Genomic DNA, 12,563 nt, shown 5'->3' with positions numbered 1-12,563 from the left:
GGTAGCCAATTAACCTACCAACCAGTACAGTACATTTTTGGACTGTGGGAGGAAACTGGAATGCCCGGAAGAAACCCAAGCAGCCACAGGGAGAATGTACAGACTCCTTCCAGATATCGGCGGGAATTCAAGACTGTTTAATGTCATTTCCTGTACGTAAGAAATAATTGTTCCTCCGGATCTGATGCAGCACAAAAATCACAAAATGTAAAGAACAAAATAATAATAATAATAGTAATAATAATAATAAAGACACACAATAAATATAAATAGGTAACTTATTTACATAGATTAATTGTATGTCCGTAAACTGACGCTAGGTTGTACATAAGGTGATTAATAACATGCCGAATATTTCGGGATTTCTTCCCCTTCTATCATGGGTTTCCAGTATCAGCTTTAATTTAGCTCGGGGGGGGTCCATGGACTCCTTGGTTAACGGTAGGGGTTCCATGGCTTAAAAGAAGTTGGGAACCCTCCGATTTAGTTCTTTGCAAGCATCAAGTAAATGGCCGATGGGCTGAGTGGCCTCCCGCCGGAAGGCAAGGGGATGGCGTGGGGCGGAGGCCGGCGGCAGGTGGCGCTGTGTCAGGAGGACGGCGTGAGCCCGGGCTGCTGTGAGCCTGGGGGGGCGGGGGAGTGCGCGGGGCGAGCTCGGTGCGCAGGCGGTTCTCCTGTAAACTGGGTTTCCGCTGTGGCCCATGTGAGCGGCGCTGCCATTGTGTGAGGGAGGGAGCGAGCGAGTGCGCGGAGCAGCGGGCCCTGGCGGGGAAGGACCAGTGAGCGGCGAGTCGTCGAGCGAGAGCGCGATCACAAGACCGGCGGCGCCGATCGATCGATCGGTCGGTCGGGGAGGTGGAGGAAAAAAATAAATAAATCCCGATCTCTGCGCGGCGCCCTCCCGCACCCCAACCTCCGACAGGCCGCTGGAGCCCAACCCACAGCCTCGGGACCCGCGTAACGACTCTCCCCCCTTCCCCCTCCCCACCCCCCGGTTTCGGTTCATGAAGAAATGTCGGCCACCAGCGTCCTGGATCAGGTATGGACCATCAGTGTTTACCGACCGGGGTCGGCGTTCGGATATCTACACGGGGCAGGGTGGTGGTTGTGGCTGTTAGGCCGCAGCCTCGGCACTCCATTAATGATTTTTCCTCTTTTCTTCTCTCCCTCTTTGCTCACCCTGGTGGAAACCTACTGACGCAGAGACCGAAAGGCCAAGGAAACAAAGGTAAGAAAGTGTGGTTTGGTCCCGCCTGAGGGGCCGCCAGGGCGGCGGAAGGCCCTGCCGTTTCGGCCTGTCCGGGGGTTTGATTCTAAAATGGTGGCTGGAGCCGCGTGTGAAAGGCGGGAGCGGGGCTTGGTTCTTCCTCCTTTCGCAAGAACGGGCCTGCCTTCTCGAATCTCGCCCCTGAGATGGAGAAAACCTTGTGTGCTTGGTGAGGGGAAGAGGGAAAGGGCAGTAGATAGGCCTGAAAGCCTGGGTCTCGAGTTCAGTCAGTCCCCTGATACATCTGTTGAACTGCCTTCCCGCTCCAATCATCTTTCCCTTCTGACGCACCCCAACCTTCATACCTGTTAAAGTGTGAATCCAGAACGGGAGTTTGTCTTAAAATAAGTTTGTTACAAGACGCACATTTCCCCATCAACAGGAAGAATGACTAATGTATTTTAATACCATCGTCACTTTAGATTCTCAAATATTGATCGCAATTCTTCGCGAGATTTAGGTTTTTATTTCAATTGTGGAACAGTTCCACGAGTTGAGGGTTTAAAATTATACAAATAAATAGTCTTTTCATTCCACTTCTGGAAATGGGGGAGTTTTGATTCGGGGAATCGACCATCGCATTGACTCTGATACTAATTGACCCTGTTGAGTTCCTTCACCTAGTTTGCTCTTTGCTGCAGATCGCTGCACCTGCGGTTTCTGGTGTCACAAGTTTTATTGAATAAGTAATCTTATATAATAAACTCTCCATTGAAAAGACTATCTCTAACTTTATAAACACATTCACCTGCTGGGGATGCTTGGATCCATTTTATACTTTTAGCTATGTCGGGTCCATAATTTAATATTTCCTGTGTTTAAATGTAAACATTTAATTATTTTAATAAATGTAATTTGGTATCAATTAGGCAAACTAAATACATTTATTATTATGCTTTGTATCATTTCCTGCAGCAGGCAACATTTTGTTTCCGTTTTTCTTAAGTCTTTTTCACTGTTCACTGTCGTTATTTTTTTTGAGGCAAGAACTAGTTTTTTTTCTCTCCATGGTTTATTCCTGTGTAGGAAATGTGTTTGTGTTGGTTTGAGTGTAATCTGTAATGCTGCCTTTGTGGAAAAGTAAACATTTTTTCAAATATAAATATGTTTGTAGTTACAACACCATACTTTTACATCATTGGTGTATCAAAATTAAATGCTTTCCCATTCTGATTATTGCCTTAATTAGTAATTGATCTCTGCCAAACAGTGCATATCCTTTGCCCATAATAAGTTGGTTATTTAAATCTTGATCAATCTAACCTTCCAGATTATAACATTTTCTTTGTCCTGAAATCTTTTACTTGTACATTTACTGGTTATCTGGTAATAGGTCCCAAATACAGGTTAAATATATGTGGGAACGGAGTAAACTTAATCCCTAGGCAGGTTTCAGGCTGGCCAATAATTTAACTAAAAGGACGGATTAGGATAATCGTTTCACATTTTCGGGCTTGTGTTTGCCAAATTCATGTTTCTGGAAAGATGCATCTGGGTTCTCTGCCAGCATTGGTGTGTGAACTCTAAATACAAGTCCGGCACAAATGAAAGCATTTGTGACTATGTTCATAAAGGTTGTGTTATCACTTGCTGCAGTCATTAGCATAGTTTAGAATCTTCCAAAGATTTAGCATTCCCACTTAAAGTAGTGTTATTTTTAGTATGATTTTAGTTGTGATGCAAACAGTAGCTGATTTGTCTTGGGAGGTATCAAACCAGAAACTTGGCTTGATATTTCCAATCTAGATTTTCCTTGTTAATCCCCAAATTTTCTTCCAACTTGTAACACAAATTGTCTGCTACATAAAGATTGGCCATTTATTGCATGTGAGCTCCAATATTGTTGGGGAGCTGTTTGATTGGAAGGATTAAATTTTGTTGTATATGTCAGGAGCTTTGCATTTTCTGCGGGGGTCATTGTATCTGTGTACCTCCTTGGACATGCATTGCTGAGACAAATTATAGAATGTTCTAGCACATTATTTTGGATTGAAATCAAATCTGACTTTCCAGTTTGTGACTAAATAGGATACAAGACTACACTTATTTATTGGGTTAGGGTTGTAGTTCATGTTATTATGAAAGTATTTATATACCAGTATCCTCTATTTTTTGGTGCTTCTGAAGTGTATTCTGGTTAATTGGGACTCTTCGGTGCTAGTACATTTTGGCCCAATTAAGTGGCTGTCCTAGTTAGCCAAAGTTTCATGGAAATAGTTAAGGTCTTTTAAAAAAAACAAATTACCATCTAACTAACAAATGATGTATTTAAATGACATGCAGGACAAATTTGTACACAATCGATAATACGGTATTATAAAACTATATTAGTTACTCATAGTTATTGATGGAGGAATTCATCTGCTGTATGCTGCCATGTTCTTTTGATTGTAAATGAACTAAATCAGCGCAGATACCTACTTCAGATAATGGACTACCTTCATACAATGTTTTCAATGATTGCATCCTCCAAATCTTGATTTTCATTGTAACATTCAAGGCGATTGTCCATACCTTTAACTTCTTCATAGTTCCTAGCTTGTTGAAGTAGTGAAATGATTTCATTTTCGCTGCTGGCCATTTCTGGCATCTCCAAGCCTGAATGGTTGAAATCATAGTGAGCAAAACAATTTTGAATTGCCTTACTGCTTATTTCTGGCCAACATTATTTTCTGATAAAAATCACTGCTTTATGAACATAAACACATGCAACTGACATCATTTTTAAAACCTGTCCACTCAAAGCATGATATAGTGTCTAACAGCGACAAAAATGTATGCGACTGATGCTAATTGGAATCTGTTCAACAACATTCTCTCGCTCTAATTAAGTGGCATAGTGTCACAAGTAAACGAAGGGAATCCTGGTAATTTTCTGGATTTGCTTTTGTTCTTTAAGCGTTGTCCCATATAAGTGGCTGTCCTGATTAACCAATGGTCCAATTTGTCCGGAATCTACTGTATTTATTCCAAGTGTTGGACAAGGAACTTATTATTGGTTGCCTGGAGTTTTAAAAGTGGTGATATGCCCTATTAACAAAAGCATGCAACATGAAAGCTAAGCTGCTATTCATAGGCATTAAGCATTTTTATCTTGGCAGGAATGCCATATCTTTGAATGGTTACACCACGTGCTTGTCTGGCCTACTGAGTAAATGGCGAGTTAGTGAGTCATGCAAATCAAACCCTTGCTTAAGTGCAAGAGTAAGTGTCTGGTAAGGATGCAAATATGATTAGTTTTGTTAATTTTCTTTCTGAAAGCTGTTCTTTACGGGAGGCTAAAAGAGATGGCTTTCTCTTCGCCTGATTCTATATCACTCAATTTTATTTGTAAGCAGATCAATCTTGGTTATTTACTTGGCACTATAGTTGATCCTTGGGTGTTTTCTGCTCGTGTGACCTAAAAATCTTAGGTTTTCATTGCATTTCTGTCTCCCATTTCTTTCCCATCACCATGTAGTGCACGGGCTCCAAACCTGGGGTCCCCAGGCCCCCTCGGTTAATGGTAGGGGGTCCATGGCATAAAAATAGGTTGGAAACATTAGAGCTTCTGCCTTGCAGCTTCAGTAACCTGGTTTCAGTCCTGACCTGCAGAGCTTGTTTGTTCATGTGATTGTGTGGGTTCCCTCTAATGTGAAATGGAGACAGCTTTCTCCCTTATTAGGTAGAGAGAGAGCCTGTGGTATGTCGAATACCGGGTGAACCCGTAACCTTTGGAGTACTGCAAGTCTGCGTCTTTGCTGTTGCTTTTGCTGCACGCTTGAGTGCTCGGTGATGGGTGTGGATGCTTTTTTTTCCCAGTGGGGGGGAGGGGGGAGTCATTATTTTCTGTCGCTTACGTGCCGGAGGGAGGGGAGCTGGGGGGTACTTTGGGGTTCTAACATTTAACTGTCATTCATTCTTTGGGGCACCCCTCTTGTTTTGCGCAGAAAAAGCATTTCGGGATGTATATTGTATACATTTCTCTGTTATTTAATGTACCTTTGAAACCAACCTTTTTAACCCCATGGAGCCTTATCATTAACAGAGGGGCTTGTGACCCCAGGTTGGGAACCCCTGCCCAAGGTGCTGTGGTGTCGTTCACACAAAGTTAGATTGGTATGTTAATTGGCTTCATTAAATTGTCTCTAGTGTGTGGATAACTAGTAGAATTTAGGAATGGGATAGTGGGAATGTGTGGAGGAATAGATTGTGTTATAGTAGGACCGATGTTTAACGATTGTGGTCAGCTGAAGGGCCGGTTTCAGTGCTGCATCTCAATAATCCATTGATTATTTCTTTTATAGTGCAAAATGGAGCGGTTCACCAGAAGGATGCACTGAATGATGACGATTTTGAGCCTTATCTGAACACTCAGACTAGGCAGGTGAGTATGTGTGGAATTTTAATAACAATTTATGATTTTTGGGAAAGAAAATTATTTTTAATCAATGTTATAGTATAGTGGAATTAAGTTGTGATCTGTTCTTCCAGAATAATGTTGCCATCACCCTAGGACAAGGTGAAATGAGAGACCGGTTTTCTGGTGTTATTTTAAATATATGGCCTTTCTTCAGTTACTCTTTGCAGTTACAATATGTAAATATTGTGATGAGAAACACTTGTGTCCAAGCAGCCCACGGATTTTATAGGAATATGGTAAATAGGCTTTCCTCATCCGTTCTTGTATCTTTTCTTTCTTTCCAGCCACAGCTTAACTGAACCATTTCCTCAATTGAGGCAGAGATCGGTAGTGTGGCTTTCCATGAAGCAGGAAGAGGTCGGATAAAGGAAAGGGCATAAAATCTATTTTGGCAAACAGGCAGGACCTAAGTATCAGATTCCTTGACCCAAAACATTTTGTCTTTCCTAACCCTATACTATCACAACTGATTATGTTGGCCCCTCATGGGGTTCTTTAGTTGACCACCAAACTAGTGAGTGAAGAAATTTGTGCTAACTCAGTCATAAAGTACTGTCCCCTTATTCTGAGGCACTGTCAGCTAGTTGTGTATTTACCACTTTTTTCAGTATTAGTGACCTTTATGTGGCACATTAACATTTTGACGGCACTTGATTGTTCAGGCCTTCTGTGACGACACTCGTGCATGTGAATGAACAGTAGCACCCGAAATCAGTAAATTGTTGGCTGAGGAGGTGTTTCCAAAATTTCCAGGAAATCCTCTGTTTTGCTTCTTGGTTCCCACCAAATAGTTTTTAAAATTGATGTGAAGAAAGGCACGTTCTTTGATTTCAAGATAATCTGAAAAGCAACCTCCAATATTTGCTTTAAGACACAAACAAGATGATTCAAAATTATATTTCATCCTTGCAGGGGTTCCCAACGTGGTCCATGGACCCCTTGCTTTAATGATATTGGTCCATGGCATGAAAGAGATTGGGAGCCCCTGCTTGAATGTGTATTCTCAGCTCACATTTCTGAATAAACAAAGTGCTATGATGGGGGCAGACTATTTTGAGGTCTCATGAAGTTTTTGATGAGTTTTGCTAATGTGTAAGTAATTGTGTCCTTTAGTCTACTTCATTGTCTCTGAGGTAAATGTTGAGTTGCCAATTCATTTTGAATTAATGACCAGTTTTAGAAAGCAAAAATAAAATATGTAGAAGAGCTAACACAGTATTATTATGTTTAATAGCTCTTTGTATAATTTTTGAAATATGTTTGGCAATGTTTTTTGCAGAGTATATTTGGTGTGAGCTTTGTGTGGGAAATTAGAAGCTATCTGTCCCTCTGATTAAATTCTGACTGTCAAGCTTGTTGAAAAATGGGTGCATTGAGAAGCTAATCAAAAAAAGAGAAAAGCAATTTTGTGCTTACTGGTATCTTATGAAACACAAGACCGACAGGATGAGAAAGGTTGGCTTTCATTATTGTTTTTTATTTCCTGTTTTTCTTGATTCTTCACTTCTAATATCTCCCTTAAGCAACTAAACTTAATTTTGGTTCTTCATCTGTATATTCAAGTAGAGTATTGGAATACACACCCAAGTATTTGAAACTTTTTTTTCCAAAATGTCTGTTGACCTAGTGCAGTTGTGATTGTCTGGAACAGAGGAATTAAAAGGCAAAAATAAAAGACAAGAATGCTGGCAGGCATATTTAATATTTCTAAGCTTTGGTGTTTTCATGGCTGACATAAAAAAGCAGTCCACTCTTTCTGAAATGTTTTCTAAAAATTCTCACCATGGGAGTCTCGTCACAGTTGGTCGACATAATTTAATGTCATTGAGTTTGTTGGTTCTAATCAGTATGGCACCAAAAAGGGTTAAAACTGGATTAAAATGAAAACCAAAAATTCGGCAGATACTTTATAGTTCAGACCTCATCTGTGGAGGGGGTAATATCACTGAGTTTTCATTGCTAGTATTTCCAGCATGTTTTTATTTCAGGTTTTCAGCATCTGCAGCATTTTAATTTTAAACGTCCTGTTTCTGGCCTAGGGAGCAAAACTGCAACTGTAGACACTAGAAATCCTGAAATATAACAAAACACAGGAAATAATAGCAATGAAAGGTCATTGGCCTCAAATGTTAACTCTTCTGCTGATGCTGCCTTGATGTATATACCCCATACTTCCCGTTTTCATTTGAGATGGAGAGAATGTGAAGAAGTATTGATTCCTTTTCCACAAGGACTATTCTTGCTAGCTGTTAGATGTTTAGTGAAAATAATACTGAGTTCATTAAATCATTAGAAGGTAAATATCACTTCCATACGTACAGTAACATCCGAACTTCCATTCAGACTCGCTGTTGTTGGACCAAGCTATTTATTAAATATCTGGACTTGGATCTTTTTGCTTCTTACTAATATTGCTCTGTGCCCCTCTACAACACAGGCCTCGGTATCCTGCTGAAGGTTGTCCTCAGTCACAGACTCACATCCTTTGTATCACTAAATCATTGACTTTCATTTCTTGTCCTTAACCACACCCTCTTATTACCAGAAACCTAATGTTTGAGTCATTTCTGGAGTCAAGTCTCCCTTTTCTTCCACCCACTATAGTTCTCCAGTAGTCCAAAATGCTGATCTTTTTTGATGGAGATAGAGCTACTGTCTCAAATCTGCGTTTGATTCCTGTCTGTAGGGCTATTCATTTAAAGGACTGTTATTTTTGACCTGTGTCAAGGTCCCAATTTCCTTTTGGCTTTAACATTTTCTGTCCGCACATTAACTATCCATGTTTTAGCTGTACTTCAAGCTCTGGCTTTTTGTACATGGACGGGAAGGCTTTTGACCACTTTTGCTTTTTCTTTCTAATTTTATACTTAATATTTTGTTTACTTTTCTCTCATCTTTTCAATTTTCAATCTTCCAATCAATTCATCATTTCAGATTAGCCATTGATACCTTTTTGGATTAATAGGTTTATTTGCTATTGTGGGATCTGTTCACTCCTTTGTGTTGCAGGCCATTATGTTGACACAATCTGGTGGCATAAGTATGATCCTTTATGATTGCTAGATTTAACTTAATTCCAGTCTTTTCAGAAATCAGTAAACAAAACATCAGGTGTGAATTGTTCTTTTTGGAGCAATTTGTCACAAAGCTAATTTGCAGTATAATGAACAACTGCCTCTCATTTGTGGATTATTTCTTTTTTGAACATTAAGATCCTTATCCCTGAGTTCCTCCAATGTTACAAGCTAAGCATTTCCTTCCTCCTTCCTCCAGTCATAAGTTCTGGTCTGCATTCTCCCCTGCCCCTCCATGTCCCTACTAAATCTTCTTTTCACTAACTTTCTATTTCAAATTTGAGCTTTTGCTAGGAGCAAGTGAAAACTGTTCTCTTTTCCTGTCCCATGACAAATGTCTTGGTTTCTGTTTTTTTTGATGAAATATTGCTTTAGATATCCTACAATCTATGTTTCCAAACTGCTCCTTTTTGCATTTTTGCCCCCTACTTATGGTGAAATTTAACAGAAAGGAAGACCTTGCTTTCTAAGAAATGACTTCTCAGAGTATCTGAGCTGCGATATTGACTGTTGATCATAGGTAGCAACTTCCATATGATTTATAAGTGCAGGCAGTTGCAACTTTTCCTTCTGAGTTGGTGCATATTCAGTTTGTTATATTGAGTTCCAGGGATATCTTAAGTTAAAGTAGCTTCATAAATATACGTCGTTGATTAATTTCTTGTCTATCTTTGTTATACCTTTGAGAAGAAATGGGTGAAGTCACTTTTGCCTCTTCCTGATTAGGTATCTAAATATGAGAACAGTGGGAATTCTTTCCTCTCCCCTCAATATCTAACGGCATAATTTGTTGGGTAGTTGACTATGCAATCAGTTCATGCTGGAAAGCCCCTCCAAATAAGGTATTAATTCAATCCTGCTAGACAATGATGTAATGCTTCCTTTTTTTGTGTGTGTGCCTTTCCAAAGGATGTTTCTTGGGGGTTGTTACAGCAGAATTGAATTATTTCTCCGTTATGCTCTGGCAATTATAGTATAATTGTGCATAATTTGGGTTTCAGCAATCATAAAAAAGATTGCATTTATGTACTTCCATGGAGATGCTTGTAGCCAAATTCCTTTGCCAAGCCTGGTCTATATTTGATCGAGCAAATTATTTTAAAATAATGTAATACAAAAAAAAATAGTAATTGGTCTAGCTTGACAAAGATTTATCCATTCATTGTTCGCATTACCCTGATTTTTTAAAAAAATGTACTTGACATTGTGAGCAATATTAATGCAAAGGGAAGTTCTAAATAGCCAGTTTAACCCATGTACTTCACCTTCAGCATCAAGTCATGTGTTGGTGCTTGCTACTTTCTGAAGTATCATCTAATCTTTCGATAGGCTAATATCTATATTCTGTTCATTTAGGGGTGATTTTGTGCTAGATTTAGATATGCAATCCACAGTATTTTCACTAAAGATGGAATGCTACCAAAATAATCTTCATACCTTCAATTTGTGCTGAGTTCAACGCATTCTGCCGTTTGACCCGGATTTCATGTTGGAATTTCCCACATGTCCCAATAATGCAATTGTATATGCAATCTGTTATCAAAATATCTTGGGTTTGAAAGACCCCCTGTGTGAAATTTTAAAAAAATTTAAAACGCAAGCAAATTCTGAGGAAATATAAACCTGGGAATCTGAATTTCATGATGTTTAGTATAGTTCACATATTTTTCACATGGCTTTTAAGTTCTATACTTTAGTATTAGCCAAAAGGCCTTGTACCAAGAAATTCCCAATCATAACTGCAGCAGTTTTATAATCATGGAAATAAACTGTATCAACTTGAAACTCCTGCTGAATTTTTCTTTCTATTTCTAGTTGTAGTGATGTGCGAAAAACTTTAATCGTAGCAATGGCATGAAATATTTCCACTTTTTTATGGCAGTTAAGCTGAAACTTTAAATGCTATTTAAATTCTTAAAAGATACTCATTCCATATGATGTCTTTCATTACTGAATATATTCATTTTTGTTTTGCAGAACAATACCTATACTGCCATGTCTGACTCCTACCTACCAAGTTACTATAGTCCATCTATAGGGTTCCAGTATTCATTGAGTGAGGCTGCTTGGTCTACAGGAGGGGATCCACCTATGCCCTATCTGACATCATATGGACAGCTAAGTAATGGAGAGCATCATTTTCTACCTGATGCCATGTTTGGACAGCCAGGGACTTTGGGTAATACTCCTTTCTTGAGCCAGCATGGGTTTAACTTCTTTCCTAGTGGTGTGGACTTCTCGGCTTGGGGGACCAGCAGTTCTCAGGGACAGTCCACTCAGAGCTCAGGCTATAGCCCCAGCAGCTATGCCTATCCTCCTAGCTCTCTGGGTGGAGCTATGATGGATGGACAGTCAACTTTTGCCAACGACACACTGAATAAAGCACCAGGTATGAATAGCATTGACCAAGGAATGGCAGGACTGAAAATAAGTGGTGGCGAGGTGGCTAGTAACGTATCTAAAATGGTAGGTTCAGCTGTTGGGAGCAATCCCATATCGACTATTTCAAATAATGCGATACCTTCAAATACCATGCCACCGACTACAATTGCTCCTCCCAAGCCAGCTTCATGGGCGGACATTGCAAGCAAGCCTGCAAAACCCCAACCCAAGAAAGCAAAAGGTGGGTCCAGTGGGCCATCTCTACCACCACCTCCAATTAAACATAATATGGATATTGGTACCTGGGATAACAAAGGGACAGTGGCCAAAGCTGCTCCTCAGCCATCAACTCAAGTCAGTGGCCAGCAACAAGGCCAGCCACCTCCACTGCCGGTGAACCAGCAGGTGGTCAATATGCAGCCTCAGCAAGTGTCCTCAGGCCAGCCGCAGCAGCAGGTGACCCCACAGCCGGTGCAACAACAGCAGCAGCAGCAGCCACAACCAAATCGCTGGGTTGCACCACGTAACCGTGCAGCTGGCTTTGGCCAAAATGGAGTGGATGCTGGTGGTATTGGGCTGGTGCATGGGAATTCAAATTCTGCCTCAGTGGAAGCGCATCCTGTTTTGGAGAAATTGCGTTCTGTCAACAACTATAACCCCAAGGATTTTGACTGGAACCCCAAACATGGACGAGTTTTCATCATAAAGAGCTACTCTGAGGATGACATCCATCGCTCCATTAAATATTCCATTTGGTGTAGTACTGAGCATGGCAACAAGAGACTGGATGCAGCCTACCGTACCATGAACGGCAAGGGTCCTGTTTACCTCTTGTTTAGTGTCAATGGGAGTGGTCACTTCTGTGGTGTTGCCGAGATGAAGTCGACTGTAGACTACAACACTTGTGCTGGGGTATGGTCTCAGGACAAGTGGAAGGGACGGTTTGACGTCAGGTGGATATTTGTGAAGGACGTGCCCAATAGTCAGCTGCGGCACATTCGCCTGGAAAACAATGAGAATAAACCTGTCACCAACTCCCGAGACACTCAGGAGGTGCCCTTGGAAAAAGCCAAGCAGGTTCTGAAAATTATTGCCAGTTACAAGCATACGACCTCCATCTTTGATGACTTTTCTCATTACGAAAAACGTCAAGAGGAGGAGGAGTGTGTTAAAAAGGTTGGTCATACTAAAAAATGTTAATTGGAAAGCTGTAAAATGGTGAAAATTGTCAACTTTTGAAAGTCGATTGAAACTTTTGAGTATTAAGTTTCTTTTAATATATATATATATACACATACACACAAGACAATCTGTTTACTTCAACCCTGGTAATCCTAATTTTGTCTGAATTTGATGATTTATGAATGTTACTGGGATCTCAAAAAACAAAAAGTAGGGATGTGAAAATGTTCAGTGTACTCTTGCACTGTGATCCCTC

The 12,563-nt window shown here is 40.4% G+C and overlaps 1 protein-coding gene across 1 annotated transcript in view; it reads left to right on the top strand.

The window, feature by feature from the left end:
• Positions 1 to 638: 638 nt before the first annotated feature.
• ythdf2 (YTH N6-methyladenosine RNA binding protein F2) overlaps positions 639 to 12,563 on the top strand; it is a 36,216-nt gene continuing 24,291 nt past the window's right edge. Inside the window, exons 1-4 of the mRNA XM_063033618.1 lie at positions 639 to 1,039; positions 1,204 to 1,228; positions 5,554 to 5,633; positions 10,721 to 12,301. Coding sequence (XP_062889688.1) covers positions 1,013 to 1,039; positions 1,204 to 1,228; positions 5,554 to 5,633; positions 10,721 to 12,301 — 1,713 coding nt within the window. The 5' untranslated portion in view covers positions 639 to 1,012. The remainder of the gene's footprint in view (positions 1,040 to 1,203; positions 1,229 to 5,553; positions 5,634 to 10,720; positions 12,302 to 12,563) is intronic.

Source organism: Mobula hypostoma, chromosome 26 (genome assembly GCF_963921235.1).
Source record: "Mobula hypostoma chromosome 26, sMobHyp1.1, whole genome shotgun sequence".
Taxonomy (NCBI): Eukaryota; Metazoa; Chordata; class Chondrichthyes; order Myliobatiformes; family Myliobatidae; genus Mobula; species Mobula hypostoma.
The sequence above is the reverse complement of the archived record's forward strand: the minus strand, read 5'-3'. Positions and strand labels throughout refer to the sequence as shown.